The sequence below is a fragment of the Mangifera indica genome, chromosome 12 (genome assembly GCF_011075055.1).
Source record: "Mangifera indica cultivar Alphonso chromosome 12, CATAS_Mindica_2.1, whole genome shotgun sequence".
Lineage (NCBI taxonomy): Eukaryota > Viridiplantae > Streptophyta > Magnoliopsida > Sapindales > Anacardiaceae > Mangifera > Mangifera indica.
Window position 1 is genome coordinate 8,266,583 of NC_058148.1, and position 15,548 is coordinate 8,282,130.

The 15,548-nt window shown below is 35.1% G+C and overlaps 3 protein-coding genes across 7 annotated transcripts; 2 read left to right on the forward strand and 1 right to left on the reverse strand.

Moving 5' to 3' along the window:
- The first annotated feature begins 58 nt into the window (after window positions 1-58).
- Window positions 59-4,862, forward strand: LOC123193750 (hsp70 nucleotide exchange factor FES1-like). 4 transcript variants are annotated; one of them, XR_006497131.1, is made up of 9 exons: window positions 59-472; window positions 561-652; window positions 851-1,001; window positions 3,168-3,295; window positions 3,453-3,611; window positions 3,699-3,884; window positions 4,151-4,357; window positions 4,434-4,523; window positions 4,601-4,862. XR_006497131.1 is itself a non-coding variant. In XM_044606837.1 (8 exons), exons 1-8 carry the CDS (start codon window positions 211-213, stop codon window positions 4,452-4,454), a joined length of 1,206 nt encoding a protein of 401 aa, XP_044462772.1. In that variant the 5' UTR covers window positions 59-210; the 3' UTR covers window positions 4,455-4,862. The 4 variants fall into 4 exon arrangements, 2 of the variants coding, with proteins under 2 accessions (XP_044462772.1, XP_044462771.1); XR_006497130.1 differs by having other exon boundaries at window positions 4,151-4,352; XM_044606837.1 differs by having other exon boundaries at window positions 4,434-4,862.
- Window positions 4,863-6,963: 2,101 nt separating this feature from the next.
- On the forward strand, window positions 6,964-9,807 carry LOC123230344 (DNA repair RAD52-like protein 2, chloroplastic). Its single transcript, XM_044656532.1, has 4 exons — window positions 6,964-7,468; window positions 7,559-7,596; window positions 8,049-8,140; window positions 9,470-9,807. The coding sequence occupies exons 1-4, from the start codon at window positions 7,119-7,121 to the stop codon at window positions 9,605-9,607; spliced, it is 618 nt and encodes a 205-aa protein (XP_044512467.1). The 5' UTR covers window positions 6,964-7,118; the 3' UTR covers window positions 9,608-9,807.
- Window positions 9,808-10,346: 539 nt separating this feature from the next.
- On the reverse strand, window positions 10,347-15,529 carry LOC123193127. 2 transcript variants are annotated; one of them, XR_006496993.1, is made up of 11 exons: window positions 15,302-15,529; window positions 15,019-15,088; window positions 13,923-14,047; window positions 13,450-13,558; window positions 13,266-13,329; window positions 13,117-13,172; window positions 12,647-12,754; window positions 11,617-11,766; window positions 11,059-11,229; window positions 10,614-10,897; window positions 10,347-10,534 (listed from the first exon to the last, which is right to left on the reverse strand). XR_006496993.1 is itself a non-coding variant. In XM_044605911.1 (10 exons), exons 1-10 carry the CDS (start codon window positions 15,508-15,510, stop codon window positions 10,664-10,666), a joined length of 1,296 nt encoding a protein of 431 aa, XP_044461846.1. In that variant the 5' UTR covers window positions 15,511-15,528; the 3' UTR covers window positions 10,347-10,663. The 2 variants fall into 2 exon arrangements, 1 of the variants encoding a protein (XP_044461846.1); XM_044605911.1 differs by having other exon boundaries at window positions 10,347-10,897; window positions 15,302-15,528.
- Between the last annotated feature and the right edge of the window lie 19 nt (window positions 15,530-15,548).

Below are 15,548 nucleotides of genomic sequence, written 5' to 3' on the forward strand. Positions count from 1 at the left end.
CTCATAGATAAATAGTTAGGTTTTTAAAATATCATAGAAATTAGGCTAAAACTTGGGTGGGAAATACTTTGGCCATTAATCTCTATATTCATTCATTTCCAACGCATCCGTTTGGAGGTGGTGACGTGTAAACTAATAATCTAACTGCCGGTTTATAAAAATTCCCGAAAGCAAGAGTGCTGCGGCGGCGACAGCTTCTGGATTTCTTCCATGAGACGACGGACTGGAGCTACATCTTACTCTCTTACTTTATGGACACTATTGTTGCTAACGGTGGCGGCGACGGTGACGGCGGAGCTTGAAAATAATTCATCCTCCGCAAGTCTATTTTGGTCTACTGCCAAAGAAGAGGAGGATCTGTTGCGTAAAACTGAACCTAACGACGATTCTTCGGCGACTTCTGTCGTCAGCGACCATGATCAGCTTGACGGCGGCTTTTCTTCACTTGATGGAATGTTGCAGTGGGCCATAGGTACGGCTCCTTAACGAATTGTTGTTTTTTTTTTTCTTAATTCCAGTAGTATAATTCTGATTAAAATTCTAATGCAAATTATTCTTAGGTCATTCTGATCCAGCCAAGTTGAAGGAAACCGCTCAAGATGTCCAGCGTTTATCTCCTTCTGAGCTCAAGAAGCGTCAAATGGAATTAAAGGTCACCCATCTTCACTTCAAACTTAATTCAATTTGGCCTACATTAGGGAGAATTAGTTTTTGCTGAAACACTATTGATTTATGTTTGTCACCGATTATTTTAACTATGCCAAGTGGATTTTCCATGTTTGGTATGCCTTTCTTCGCTGTTTTTAGAACATTTTTCAGGTTTTGTTTGTTTGTTTTACTGTTGACACAGGAACTTATGGAGAAGTTGAAGATACCATCGGATGCACAGTTAATGCAAATTGCAATAGATGATTTGAATAATTCTTCTCTATCTTTGGAAGATCACCATCGTGCATTGGAGGAGCTTTTGATACTTGTTGAGCCCATTGATAACGCAAATGGTGTGTGCGATTCTCCTATTTTATCTTACTGCACATATACTCTCCAATGAACAATTAACTTTGAATATATATTATTCTTTGTTAGATTTAATGTTGTTGGTAATGGTGGATGTTTATGGAAAACTATGAGTTTATGGGGAAGGTATTGGGTTATTTTCTTTTATCAACATAAATTGGTGTCAAATTTTGAACTTAGTCAAAAGGAAGTGAGAAGATCTCTTCTAAAAATTTCTGTCTTTGATGCTTAACGCGGGTTATAGTGCCTCCATATGAAGAAATAGCAAGACAAATAGAAAATATCACTGTGGCCAATTAAACCCCTTTAACACAAGTCATTAAAACAATCCTTCATTACTAGGCCTAGGGCGTAAATACTACTTTGCATTCTGTTTGTGTGCGCTCTGAAGCTAAATTCCTTAGTATTAGAAAGGGAGGCACAAAATGAACTTGTGCCAGTACTCGCCTCATTTCTGTAGTGTTCTCATAGAATAGAGTAGTCACTGATATCTAACTTTGCAGCTGCAGTGAATATGGCCTAACAATGCCTTTAATTTATCACAATTTCCAATTGTTAGGAATGAAGACTTAACATACTTCCAGTACTTTTTCTCTTAATCATATTGCACTCTTCCTATTTATCCTAGTTAAATTAATGAGTTTTCTCATTCATACAATTTAAATTGGAGAGTTTTCAATGTGGTAAAAAATAATTAATAATGTGATAGTGCCATTGCCTTTTATTTGCATTCCCTAAAATACATTATCCACTTTATTCATATTTCTTATCATAAACAGTTGAAGGAATAAAGATTTTCATAAGTGAGGCAACTGCTTCTAGAAATGACATTTCATTTATTCTTTCGTTTCTTCTATTTGCTTCACCCACATTTGTAAGCATAAATATGAATGAGAATGATGATATACTTTTTGCGGACTTGAATCAACCTTTCAATTGAAATTAGATGTACATTAGTATGATGGCAAAGCTATATTGTCATTTGTCACATTCAATGATATCTTTAACTCAGCTGAGAAAGTTTCTACTAATGAATGATTTAAGTGTGAGTATTTGTCTCCTCTGGAAAAATTATGATCTCTTAAACATTGAAGCTATTCAATTTGACAAATGCAAAAAAAGGTGGGTAATGAATTTTTGGGGATAGAATTAGAAATTTATGGTAGATCTATAACATTTACTATAGTAATTTTTTCTAAAATTGAAAATTTTTAGTTTTATTTTGTAGATGAATGAGAAGAGTAGGATATTACTATAAGAGATACATATGTTACAATTATATTATGGGTTCATTACTTGACACTTTAGTACTGTGATAAATTAAAGGCACCACCATATCATATCCTTCAAGCGTCAACACTGCACAAATTGGAGATCAGCACTTGTAATAAATTTATTATTCAAACACTTAAAAAAATGCACAAACACACTCCAAATGGGCATTAGGTTTACACATTAGTGATTCCCTTGATAACTCGAGTACCTAAAGGTTTTTTTTTTGTCCCACCTATCAATCTGCATGGCCTATTCCAGTTGTCTTGCAATTTTCTGAGATGAGCATTAGACTCCTGCAATTGATGTTAGAACCTGAGGTAGCAATTTTAAACGGTTGAAATCATTCACGAAGGTATTCTCACTTGCTCTAGCTAATTTTTAACCATTGCTTTACTATTTGATTTACAAAAGTACTCCTTAGGCTACTTCATTTCTTCAAAAACACATGTTTTTCCATGAAAGCTAAAAACTTGAATGAATAATGTTCCAATAATTTTTCTTGTGCTGACATTACTCACTCTAAGATGCTCAAATTTTAGCCATATTCTAATAACTCAATGCACAGTGATTGATGGGTCTTTGCACGAAAAATTTATTTCTTCAATTAGAAGAATGCACCTAAGTAATGTACTAGAGAGTGTAACCCCAATGCCTTTGAATGGCATTTTTCTTATTTTGTTAGAAAGATGGGAAGTTAGTATGCATATCTTCTCAGCAGCTGCTGATAAATGCTATCACAGTTTTGTTACACTGAAGTTCTTTATGTAACAGATCTGTTTGAGTTCTAGGGTCTCCCAAATATTGTGGGGTCCTCATGTTATTTTTATCTTTTTACACAAATTATTGGTTCTTATAACTAATTTTGTGTTTCTTAGATCTGAGCAAACTAGGGGGCTTTGCTGTGCTTATACGAGAGCTTAATCACCCGAACATGGATATAAGGAAAATTTCTGCATGGATTCTTGGGAAAGCCAGTCAAAATAACCCTTTTGTTCAAAAGCAGGTAGTTTGTTTTTTCTTTTATTTTTAACAAGTATAACCTTTGATGCTTAATTATAATTGCAATGCTGAATATGATCATAAATGTGTTTGACGATTTTTTTGTTTTGAATGAGATATGTGAAATAAAAACTGATTAATAGTAATTTTAAGTGTCTTAGGTCCTTGATCTTGGAGCACTTTCGAAGCTAATGAAGATGGTAAAATCTAGTTTTGTAGAAGAAGCTGTAAAAGCACTATATGCAGTTTCAGCCTTGATTCGAAATAATGTAGCTGGTCAGGAACTGTTCTATGCTGAAGCAGGAGATTTGATGCTTCAGGTGACAAGGGAGTGAGAATGAAGAAACTGTGTGTATATAAAGTAATTTATGTGCCTAACTTTCCAATTGATGATCAATATTTTTCAGGACATACTGAGCAACTCAAGTATTGATATCAGACTTCGCAGAAAAGCTGTGTTTCTTGTTGCTGACCTTGCCGAGTGTCAATTAGAAAATATACATAAAGTTGAGCTGCCTTTTTTCAGCAATCGCTTGTTCCTGAAGTCTGTGGTTGATCTAACAGCTTCAGCTGATCTTGATCTACAAGAGAAGGTGTCTCTTGAACTTCTTTTGTCTGGTTTAGTGTTTTATGTATGTCCATGCTTTGTTGACACTGCTGCTTTGGTTGCTGAAATTATAATTAACTTGGAAGTGAATATTTTTGTTAAGAACCAGATTTATATAACTGACATTTAAGTATGCATGATCTTTGCAAAAACTTTACCGAGCAAATGTTAGATGAGTTAATATAATGACTTTTTTTTTATGGCTTGTAGTTGTTCTAATTTTATTACTGTGCCAATGCAATTATATTACAGGCCCTTGTCGCAATTAGAAATCTACTGCAACTCAGAACAACAGAAGCCCTGGTTTTAAGGGACTTTTGTGGTTTGGATACTGCCTTGGAGAGGTTAAGGCAGCAGCTGCAGGATTTAATGCAAGAGGAATATCAGAGGGATTATGCTATGGATTTGGAAGCCCTCCGAAAAGAAGTGGAGCTGGTTTTTCACAGGAGGCTGGGTATGGTAGGAATTATTCTTTGCTGGATTTAAATTGATATTAGTAAGAATGTCATCTGACTGTAATTTTCTTTTCCGACAGGGAGCAAAGGTTCCAACATGATTGGATGATTGCCAACTCTCCCCAACTACACGACTCTACTAGACTATGGTGGTTATTGATAATGGATATGTAATTCTCACTCTTTTTTTGTATCAGGTTACTTTGCTACCGAGAAAGACCGATAACAGGTTTTATTTGATTTTCAGGCTTTAAGTTCTCGTCTTCTCACAAATTTGGAAGAAATTCTATATTAATTAGTGAAAGTCCAATGTTGATAGATAAAAGAAAGTAGGGATGTGTGAGAGCGAAATTAGTTTTGTTGTGTTGTTCTTATCATATTCATAGCATAGGCGAGACAGGTGATGAGTTATGGCAAGACATTTCTTCTAATACCGCCATAATAGTGATGCATATTGGCATCTCAACATTGTGTACTCTGGTAGTTAAATGTGAGACGAGAGTTCAATATTTGATTAATGAGTCAAAATTGAATGGTCATGCTACGGCCTAAGGACTATTTCTCTCCTAAGTTTGAATGAAAAAGTAAATATATTCATGCTAGATGAAAAACTTAAATATTTATTTATAGGATAATTTTTTGTTGAAATTTTTTGCTAGGGTTAAAAATAAAGTTATTATTTTAATAATATTATTAAAAATATATATAATGCATTATATTTTTTCCTTTAGGTCTTAAAAACTTAAGATTTTTTTTCTTCCTCTCTCCTATCACTGACGACAACGTTTTCAATCCTAAGTTGTAGATGAAACCCCGATCACCATCTCCAACAGGATTTGGCATCGATGAAGATGCTCCTCATTGTTGATTCAAATAAATCAATATGTTTTTGTTTATTTATCTGGAATCAACCAATGCGCATCTTTGTTGATGAAAAATCACGTCAGAGATGGTGGTTAAAGTTTCGTTCATAACTTAGGGTTGATAGCATTGTCGTTGGTGGTCAGAGAGAGAAGAAAAAAACCTTAAATTTGAGAGAAAAAATATTATTTTTTAAAATTTGAAAATTTAAGATAGTGATAAAATTGTTAATTTTTAAAACCTATAAGAGAAAAGATAATTAATTATATATTTTTAAATATTATTATTAAAATAATAATTTTATTTTTAACTCTAATAAAAATTTTTAATAGAAATTAACTTATGAATAAGTATTTTTATCCATCATGGTATGAAATTTGTCTTTTCATTTTCATTAATCATTTAGTGGGAAATAGACCTTTGGCCTCCCACTAATGGCATGGTTGGCACGATATATGTGGGACCAAATTACGGGTGGATGTGTAAATGAGGCCTGCACTGAATAAATTCTGTTATAACCAACAATGGGATGCCTCTTCTATTAATTGAGAAGGCATTTATGTTGAACAAATATAGTGGGTGGTGGTTGTGAGATTAATAATTCTCCGCCCTAGTCTTCCAAATACAAATCCCAATTTTGAAACATTATTATTTTCCAGTTAATTGGGACTAACATCAGGGGGGTAAAGAAAATTATCTGGTGGTTGTAATTTGTAAAGCACCATGTTTGTGTTGAGCAAAAGAAAGGACTGCCAGATGCAACTACCGCAGACACGAGGGGTTTAGTTGGGATATTATTATAATTATTGGGCCAAACGACTATTTCCCACCCAAGGTATGCTGTAATGACAAGTTTCCCCCCTTTAACTATGGAAATACCAAACACCCACCCATGGCCAGTTAAATTTAACAGAACCCTAACGCCTGAGAATTTTATCTCCTTTTGCCCCCCTAAAGTTTGAAAACAAAAATTTTCCCCCAGCCTAAGTTTAAGAAAATGGCAGTTTCACCCTAGGGTTTGGTTTTGAAATCTCCGGCGACCTCTCCGGCTCCGTTGCCGACGGCTTCTCCCTCCCGAAGAATCCTCTCCTTCCGGTGATCGGTTTCCTCCCATTTGGAGGCCCGATCGTCGCCGGAAAAGCGGTGGGAGACGAAGACGAAGCCGTCGTCTTCGTCTGGGAAGACGATCGTCTTCCCAGAAGAAGACGATCGTCTTCCCAGAAGAAGACGGTTGTCTTCCCTGGGAAGCCGATCGTCTTCCCAGACGAAGACGACGGCTTCGTCTTCGTCTGGGAAGACGAAGAACTTCGTCTTCCCCGACGAAGTTCTTCGTCTCCCACCGCTTTTCCGGCGACGATCGGGCCTCCAAATGGGAGGAAACCGATCACCGGAAGGAGAGGATTCTTCGGGAGGGAGAAGCCGTCGGCAACGGAGCCGGAGAGGTCGCCGGAGATTTCAAAACCAAACCCTGGGGTGAAACTGCCATTTTCTTAAACTTAGGCTGGGGGAAAATTTTTGTTTTCAAACTTTAGGGGGGCAAAAGGAAATTATATTTTAGTTTATTTTTTAATATTATAGAGAAAATGACAATTTTACCCTTAACCCCGTTACTTTTAACTGGCCATGGGTAGGTGTTTGGTATTTCCATAGTTAAAGGGGGGAAACTTGTCATTACAGCATACCTTGGGTGGGAAATAGTCGTTTGGCCTAATTATTGTGTTAATATTGGGTATAAATTGCCCCGATAACCTGGGCTCATCACAGGAGACTAAATCACCACATTATTATTTTTTTATAATTTTAAATTGCAATTTACGTTTGCGTGAGACAGTTGAAGATAAGACTAACTACAAATTCTAGGTTGAATCCTGTTTCCGATTCCCATTCCAATCGAAGCATTTCCCATGGCATTGCAATTGCATTTTCAAACCAACTCCAAAAACGGCGCCGCTTTGCTGCTTCCCAGATCCTCATCCTCGTCCACCTGGATCGCTAACAATCTGGTAAGTGTGAATCAGAGCAGGAGAATCGGATGGTCAGGAGTTGCGTATTGCATTAGGAGCGCCAATGGAAGTGAAAGTAGTAAGAGTATTAAAAAAGTAGTCCCTAATTCCAACTATGTGGTGCCGCTCAACAGCTCCTTCTCTCCCACCAATTCTTCGTGTATCACTCGTCCGCTCGCTGAAATTCTGCGAGATCTTAATAAGAGGATCCCTGATAATGTCATTAATCCTCTTGATAAATCCATTCCTTGGTAGGAATGTAATTTTTAATGATTCCTTGTTTCATGTTTTGATCTGATCTGATTTAATTTTGTTTTGTTTTGTTTTGGTTTGGTTTGTAGGTATCATGCCAACAGGATGCTGAGTTTCTATGCACCTGGTTTGTACCTCTTCCTCTGAACATAATAATCGTCAAGATCAACCAATAATATTCAAAATTAACTTCACCAGATATTCACATATTGAAAACGTCTCATTCTTTTATATTACTATCACTAAAATGACTACCTTCTATATAAGCAAGCATTCAATTTTATTTTTTTTTCATTTTAATCAGCATATAATTAATATTAATATTTTTATTGTGGAAGTTAAAGATCACAGTTTCTTTTTTTTTTTTTTTTTTTTAAGTGAATGTAAGCTTAAAATAATTAAAATGCTTTGTTGAAGTTTGTGAATTCTTCAAAGTTTAGGGAAAAAATTGGTAAAGTAAATTTCTAACATGGGAATTAGGGCAAGTGCCCCAGGTACCATGCTAGCTCTGCCATAAGTAATGTTAGACTTTGATTTTTTTTAGGATTGGTTATTAACAGCTACAACTTTGTGGCTCAGGATGGTGTGGAGAAGTGCGAGATGTGATCTTCTCTGACAATGGGAATGTCACTGTTGTATATCGACTCACTATAAGGGGATCTGACGGAGAGGTTGTCTTCTCACTCCAAATCATATTCAGTTCATATCATCTATCTCCATAACTCTATTGCATTATCATAGATGAGAAAGTTTAATTTAAGCCATTCATAGTTTTGATTTGTTGTCAACTGCTGTGAGATTTTTGGAGTTGTTGCTAGTATTAATGATTCAATATTGCTGCTCTCTCAAATCTACCACCTACAAAGCATAAGCTTTCAATCATTATACTTCAAATATTTTTAATGTTAAGCTAACAGTAAATTTTTATAGCTGGCCTTGAAGACACCCTCTGGTTGATATCCAGATACTCATGTTCTTAATTTTCAATTTCTGGTGCTTATGTTCCAAGGCGTTTAATGTTTGCATGAGAAATTTAGAGCTAGAATCTATTCAAAACAATTCTTTGTTCCCTAAGAAATCTAAGAGCCCTCCCTTTTGCATATATGTTCTCTATTTATGCAATTTTGAAATTTTAATTTAGGTAAATTAGACTATTTATTTCTTTTGAGTTAAGGCAAAAATTGAATGTGTCATTCTACTCTAATCATTTATCTGAAGGTATAAGACTAATATTTAAGAATTTTATGGCAATCTTTTTAAGGATAAGCTTTTTATGGGATAAAGGTAGGTTCCCTTCAATTAAATGTGTGTACAATAATCCTTTAGTTAAAAATAAGTATCCCAAGTGATGTAACAATTCAATTGACAATACTATATAAATAATTGGATATGATAACTGATACAACTATATCAAATGAGTTGTTGCATTATTTGCAATGTAAAGTTAACGAGGTTCCTTTTTAAAAATAACATTTCTTGATGTGTATATAATTGTGCAAATGATTATAACCAATATATTGGAATGCAAAATTAGAATTTTGACTTGTACACATTGGCATTAGGGACTCCACCAGAATCTGTGAGAATCTTTTTCAAATCCAAATAATATATTTTTCTTTCATTGAAAGTAATATTTGTAGAAGCTGTGTTATTTATTTGTTTCACATTTGAGGCAGTTTAATATGGGGGTTCATAGCAAAACCAGTTATGGTGATTTGTACTAGCTATATGTTCTATATAGTGCAATTCTTGTGATTTGTGAATTTTTTACCGGGAGTTTAGGTCTTTGTTTGATATACTTTGTTATGCATCTCTTTGAGTAGTTTTATTTTGCATCATCAGGACTGACCTAAGGAATTTGATATTCGTGAAATTACAAAAAAAAAAACCTGTATTCTTTCCGATTTAGCATTTTTGATATTCAAAATTTTCCGTACCAGTCACATGATTGATTCATCATTCATAGTGTCTATAAATTTTGACATTGGATGCTGTGACAGGCACATCGTGAGTCAACTGGGACAGTATCATCAAGTGACAGTGACATTGTAGACCCAGTTGCTTCAGCAGAGGAAATAGCTTTCTGCAGAGCGTGTGCCCGGTTTGGTCTTGGCTTGTATCTCTATCATGAAGAATAGATGCTATAGACAATGGGACGTTGACTTCCTCAAAATATATCTAGTTGTTTGTTTACTTTGTTGAGAAATACCTTCACGAAATATATGTAGTTGCTTGTGTACTTCGATTAGAATTTATCCTCGAAATATATCTAGTTACTTGTTTATGTTGTTAAGAACTCGAGTCATTATAAATATATATATTTTCCAGTTGATGTAAATATTTAGATATTCACAGCTTATAAAGTTTGTTTTGTGGAACTGAGAGATTAAGCCATCTTTTGATTGTTTTGTGATATTAATTTTCTCAAAACACAATTCTTTTAAAGACTGTCTTTAAGATTGTGGGGCACCGCTATCACCTTGATGACAAGGGCAGCCCCATACACTTATGAAGCCAGCTGTGGAACATCAGTTTCATATGTTGTATATATAATTATTGTACTTAATACAGTAAACATAACAAGTCATCAAAACTTGGGTTAGAGGTCACAAAGGCAAAACGAAAATTATAGATAAACAAAACTAAGAAAAAATGCCGATGTTGAATGAAACTACTGAATTCTTTTCGTAATGCATCATCAGGTAATGGAAACCCTAACGAATTGCATCTGGAAAAACAAACAACCCTTGAGGGTGTAAATCTTCTTTTATTCTTTTGCGAATCGCTAACTTAACTTGACTGGTTGGCATCCTTGATTTGAAGACATAGAAGAAGAAAAATAGAAGGCCCTAATATGAATTGAACTGATACCACACATTTAAGAAAAAATCTAATCATTTTCCAGTGATATGATTCAAACATCTGATCAATATGCAATATGATAGCACTAATATTTCTACTTACAAAGAATTAGTACGTTTGCAAAACAATCCGATCAAATAAACATGTACAATACTTCAAATTGGTGGATATTTATGTTTGCTTTACTTGTGCAATTGACAGCCCTGAAATTATGCAGAAATGTACCGAAGTTAACATATATGCACATCAATTTTTTTTACCATAATTATCTATTGTAGCAACCTTAACTATTTTCTCTGTGTAGCTTGACTTTTGTGATCCAGATGTATACATCATGGCCTCAGAAGTTTTGGACCTGTGTTTGAAGACATCCAAGATGTTATCACATCCACGAGAAGGTCTATATCCTTGGATACATTTGCTCGTATGATCCTTGAGTCCACACCTAATGAATTGCCTATTTCTTTGGCGACAGTCTCCCATGGTGTCCCCGCAGTCAGATTGGCAATAAGCTCACTTCCACGATTTACTGCATCGGCCATTGCTGGTGGAACATCAGGGAGTGCCTGCAAGATGGAGTAACATCTAAGTTGTTTGCTTCTTTCACCAAGAAATGAACAAAAACAAGGGGTCTCCTCATATGGACAAGAAACATCTTAACAAGTGTTGGGTTCATGGCCATGAAGGTTTGTTTCAAGATGAATATTTGATATAGGTAGAAAGATACCTGTTGTAGAGGGAGCCCATGATCTCCAGGCAGCAAGCGAATTGACATGTCTAGCATTGAACTGATAGCTGATTCTGAGCTAAGAACCTGAGCTAGTGTTGAAGTTTCATCAATTCCGTCATCCTTGAACTTTATCAGAAGATTCCTAGAAATGCCGTAGTATGATTTTATCTGAAGAAAAACGGAGCATCTTTCATGAAGAAGCATGTAAGTTTCCAAAAAGAAAACAGCAGTTCAGAGAGAGTTACAATTTATTGCAAACTATTCAATCCATTAAAGAAGTATCCCATCTCAGGAAAACCTTGTGCAAACTTGTAATACTTGCATTCAAGAAGTATCATACTACCATATGCGCTACTTTAAAGAACTGATTACACTTTTCAGAAAGAAAAAAGAAGTTGAAATAGAATAAAAACAAGACCATTATGTAAAATTGACAAAATAAGTAAGGTCAACTATGCATGAAAATTGAGGAATCTTAAGAGAAATAAGAAAATATCCATCACATAAACAACTGAAAAAAATTTGAGGTAATAAACAGTTGGAGGTTTAGCATACAAGTCGTCTAGTTTCTTCTGGTTTGGGAGTAAAATCTTCTCTTCCCTTTACTAAGTCCATGTACAAAGGAGGGAGTTGCTCAACCAAAGGAAGAACTTGCTTCATGATGGGAGGGCTAAGGTTTTCCATCTGCTTTAAAGTCATTTCAGCCTGCAAGCATTCCATTAGAACTGGTCTCAATTTAGAAAATGCTAGTGGTTAGCAAGCTCAGTTATGGAAAGATAGACGAAACACCATGGCAAAGATAGACACGTTCAAAAGGAAACATGAGAAAGCAGGAAGCATAATTTTCAAACAGTAAATATCTACATGATGCTTATATTATTGAATAATTTTAAGTACCACAGAACTAGCTTCATAATGCTAAAAATTTACATTACACTATTACAGTGACTAGAGCTTTTGAAAACCCAAAGTAGATTTAGGGAAACAGATCATAACCTTTGCTACTACGACACAACTTTGTGTCGGAGTTTATCACATACCCTGTGAGAACTGAAAGCTAAGAGGAAAAATTGATAATTTTTAAGTAAAGGTAATAACAAGACTAAGTTATCCTGGAGGTGGATGATGGCTAAGAACAAAAACAAAATACAAAGAAGAACATGTCATAAATTAGAAAACATAGTAATCAACTTGAAGTCAAAACACCTTTAATATTAAATGAGTTTGGTGAAATATTATTATTAGATCAGAGGGACCAACAACCGTTCAGAGGAAGAAATGTAGATTATGCATGATCAAAGAACCTCAAAGCATGGTAGATCAGCACACATTAATGCAAGTGATTCTATGACTGGTATTGAGCATAAGAATTCTAGGAAGAGTTGGACAAGCAACGTATGGTCCTTGAAAATTGAAGCCATGAAAAGTACATAAACAGATTCTTTATAAATACCTTAACTGAAGTTCAATAAAGGAGTTGTCTCATAAACATTGTTAGAAAAACATGTTGCAACATAAACACAAGCTCTAATACCATGCTTCATGACTAATCAAACTAAAAGGATTTGGTAACTTTGATTCTCACCCCAAGCCGGACTGTTGGTAATTCTGCAATTTGAGATAGAAGGGGTCCAATGCTTTGGGCCATTGGCACAATAACAGGTGAGAACAAAGGGACAGCTAAGCTTGCCTCCTGTGAAATTATGAGAAGAATTTGTTTCAGAATCAAATCAGTAACAGAGAGTTTAGACAGTCCTTATTTTAGGATGAAAGCTTACTGACAGAAACTAAATTATTAGGATGATACATATTTCACAAAAAAGCCGAAACTAAGAATAATCTGATATATCTGCTACCTAATAGAAAAGAAGGATGATTGTTTTCCAGTTTACATCCATTTGTTTATGCAGGTAAAGAAGGATTGCTCCACCCCAGAAGTAACTGGTAGATTCTTTTGAAGTGCCTCATTCAAATCATCTCAGATTGCCAATACTGTCATTTTTTCTATTAATCCCTTCATTAAGTTAATTAACGTATGATGAAGAATTACAGTACCTTGTTGTTGAAAGCCATTAATATATTACCACTTCTTTGCACAGCATATCTTGATCCTGATCACAGTCAAGTCAATGATCTTAAGAAAAGTTGCAAACCAAAGTAGTTGCCTCCTTAAAGTATTACAATGTAGGATGATCTTGACCTACCAATTAGGAGGTGGATGACAGATCCAAGAGAATGGCCAATGCCGAAAGTAGGAAGATCTTGTACCTGCATATGAAGCATCTTTGAGTTCTATGTACCATTTCATTATGCGGGTGGGGGGTGTGCCTTTGGTTGAAGCCTTAAATATGATGAATGTTAGTCCGTAGATTATAAGTAAAAACTCACTGTTTCTTGTAAATACCGTATGCACCTATCAGCTTTGAATTGAACTTCATCGGCAATGTAGAAGTGATCGAATCCACTAGGATATGGAGTTGCAATCACCAAAACACCCCTACCCCAAAAAAATTAAATCACAATTATTCTAGTTCTCAGCCATAGATGATAAATTAGAGCCCACAGCCAATAATAGTAAAGAGAATAGACGGAGAAAAGAACGGGAAATTGGAATTCGTTTTCCAGCTGATGTAAAAATGATGAGCTGAAGTGAAAATTTTAAATAATTCATTTTTATCATGCATGGGATGCAGAAATATAGAGTATATACTACAACTGGACATAAAAGCTTGCATTAACAGGCATCGTATATGCTGCAACAAGTACCACATAAAGACTATCAAAGCACCTATACCTGCTCATAAATATGCGATAAGCATGAAATGGTAAATTAACAACCTTCGTATGTACTAGTAACCTACTTTTCTGAAAGGCGCTCAAGAAACCATCGGTAAGTAAGCTGAGGGGCAGCTCCAACAAATATGCCACCAATGAAATGGACCACTGACCAGGGTTTACTGCTCCTTGGTTTGAGAACCCATGCCCCCTGTGATTTTGTAGTGGTGGACTAGTTAAATCATGATATAGGTAACATCCATTTATTTAAAAAAAAAAACTTTGAATCAAAAAATGAAAATGTGTTGCTCATTACATGCCATTGCTCTGAGACTTAGGCACTGCTCCTCATCTCAGGTTTGGAATCCCAGATTTTTTTTTTTTTAATTAACCTTCAAAAATTGACATTCAAGCATTACCTTTCTAAAATTTCGTTAAAAATCTGTAGCAAGTTGATCTGACATCATAATGTTTTGCATAGTAAATTTTGTGATTGTCTGTATTGGCGATGGACTTCTACTTCTAGGTCATTGGCAGAAATTGTTCAGATTAGCCAATAATTTCTACAGCACATGTTTGTTTTTTGTCATCTCCAGGATGCAATAGTTTCCTGGGTTTTGAATAAAATAGTGATTTATGTATTAGCATTCCAATTGTCATATTGTCAAAGGAGCTCCTGCATCTCTTATATTAAAGCTTAATAGGATATCCAAATGTTTTATAGGCGTTCTTTAGGCAATTTCCTAAGAACTGGAATTGGTGGTAGTTTTAAAGGTCATATAGAAAGATAAGTTATGTTAAGGGAGCGGCCAATCAAAGTCTACGCTTCTGTCCTCAAGCTAGTCTAAGCCACGCCGGAACCCGGAGTTCCTATTTATCATACTCAACAGTTACTCCTACTTCTATTTCTCTGGTTACGAGTAGTGGTGAGGGCTGTTCACACACAAGTAAAATGCTTAAGCTATCAGGATGGATGCAACCTTCAATAAAAAATAGCAGAAATGATTGCCGAAGAAATCAGCTACTAACAAAATAAAACCATATGAAGCCCATAAACTTGGCAGAATTATTTAGGAGCAGATGATTTAAGAGGGAAACTTAAAAAAAAAAAAGAATATGAACAGTAACAAGAAAAAATATTGACAAGTTATGAAGCAAAACCTATGGGTAATGAAACAACACCTCAACTTTAGTCCAGTCCCTTGAGGCACCCCAAGTATCCTGTGATTGCTGAATCGTCTCTGTAAGTAATCTGAAAGTAGAATAAAGTCCTTGTGCCATGTTATGAAGTTATGGTAACCAACAAGGTAAACGTTTTGAATAAATTATGTATAACCAAAAAACTCTTCAACATCATTAAAATAAAGCTTGGCTAAAAGAAATTCAATTTGAATTGATACAAAAAAAGTTTCTGTGATAACATGTTTAATAGAAAATGATTTTAAAAAAATCGAAGAAAAAGAACCTCTCAATATCACGGTAAAGTTGAATTCCAGTAGAATTAGGCTGCTGATTTGTGCCTCTGTCATCGTAGCTACAGTAAATTGTGCGGGAACGATGAAGCTGAGAAGAACGAGAGAGATTAATTGATCGATTTTGAAAATTAGTTAACCTCCAAGGTTGATGATGATGACAAGGAAGCAGATGCGGTTGGGTCCGAAGACAAGTAGCCATTTTTCATCTAAATGAATTCTCACTTTTTGTCTTTCATA

What these genes read in the sequence shown, in the direction of transcription:
- LOC123193750 (XM_044606836.1), top strand. Translation starts at nt 211, where the DNA reads ATGAGACGACGGACTGGAGCTACATCTTACTCTCTTACTTTATGGACA. An exon ending in AATGTTGCAGTGGGCCATAG is followed by an intron (nt 473 to 560) that starts GTACGGCTCCTT and finishes AATTATTCTTAG; the next exon opens with GTCATTCTGATCCAGCCAAG. An exon ending in CAGGAGATTTGATGCTTCAG is followed by an intron (nt 3,612 to 3,698) that starts GTGACAAGGGAG and finishes AATATTTTTCAG; the next exon opens with GACATACTGAGCAACTCAAG.
- LOC123230344 (XM_044656532.1), top strand. Translation starts at nt 7,119, where the DNA reads ATGGCATTGCAATTGCATTTTCAAACCAACTCCAAAAACGGCGCCGCT. An exon ending in CTTGATAAATCCATTCCTTG is followed by an intron (nt 7,469 to 7,558) that starts GTAGGAATGTAA and finishes TTTGGTTTGTAG; the next exon opens with GTATCATGCCAACAGGATGC. An exon ending in TAAGGGGATCTGACGGAGAG is followed by an intron (nt 8,141 to 9,469) that starts GTTGTCTTCTCA and finishes ATGCTGTGACAG; the next exon opens with GCACATCGTGAGTCAACTGG.
- LOC123193127 (XM_044605911.1), bottom strand. Translation starts at nt 15,510, where the DNA reads ATGGCTACTTGTCTTCGGACCCAACCGCATCTGCTTCCTTGTCATCAT. An exon ending in CTTTACCGTGATATTGAGAG is followed by an intron (nt 15,089 to 15,301) that starts GTTCTTTTTCTT and finishes TTCTACTTTCAG; the next exon opens with ATTACTTACAGAGACGATTC. An exon ending in CAGAAGAAACTAGACGACTT is followed by an intron (nt 11,230 to 11,616) that starts GTATGCTAAACC and finishes GTTTTTCTTCAG; the next exon opens with ATAAAATCATACTACGGCAT.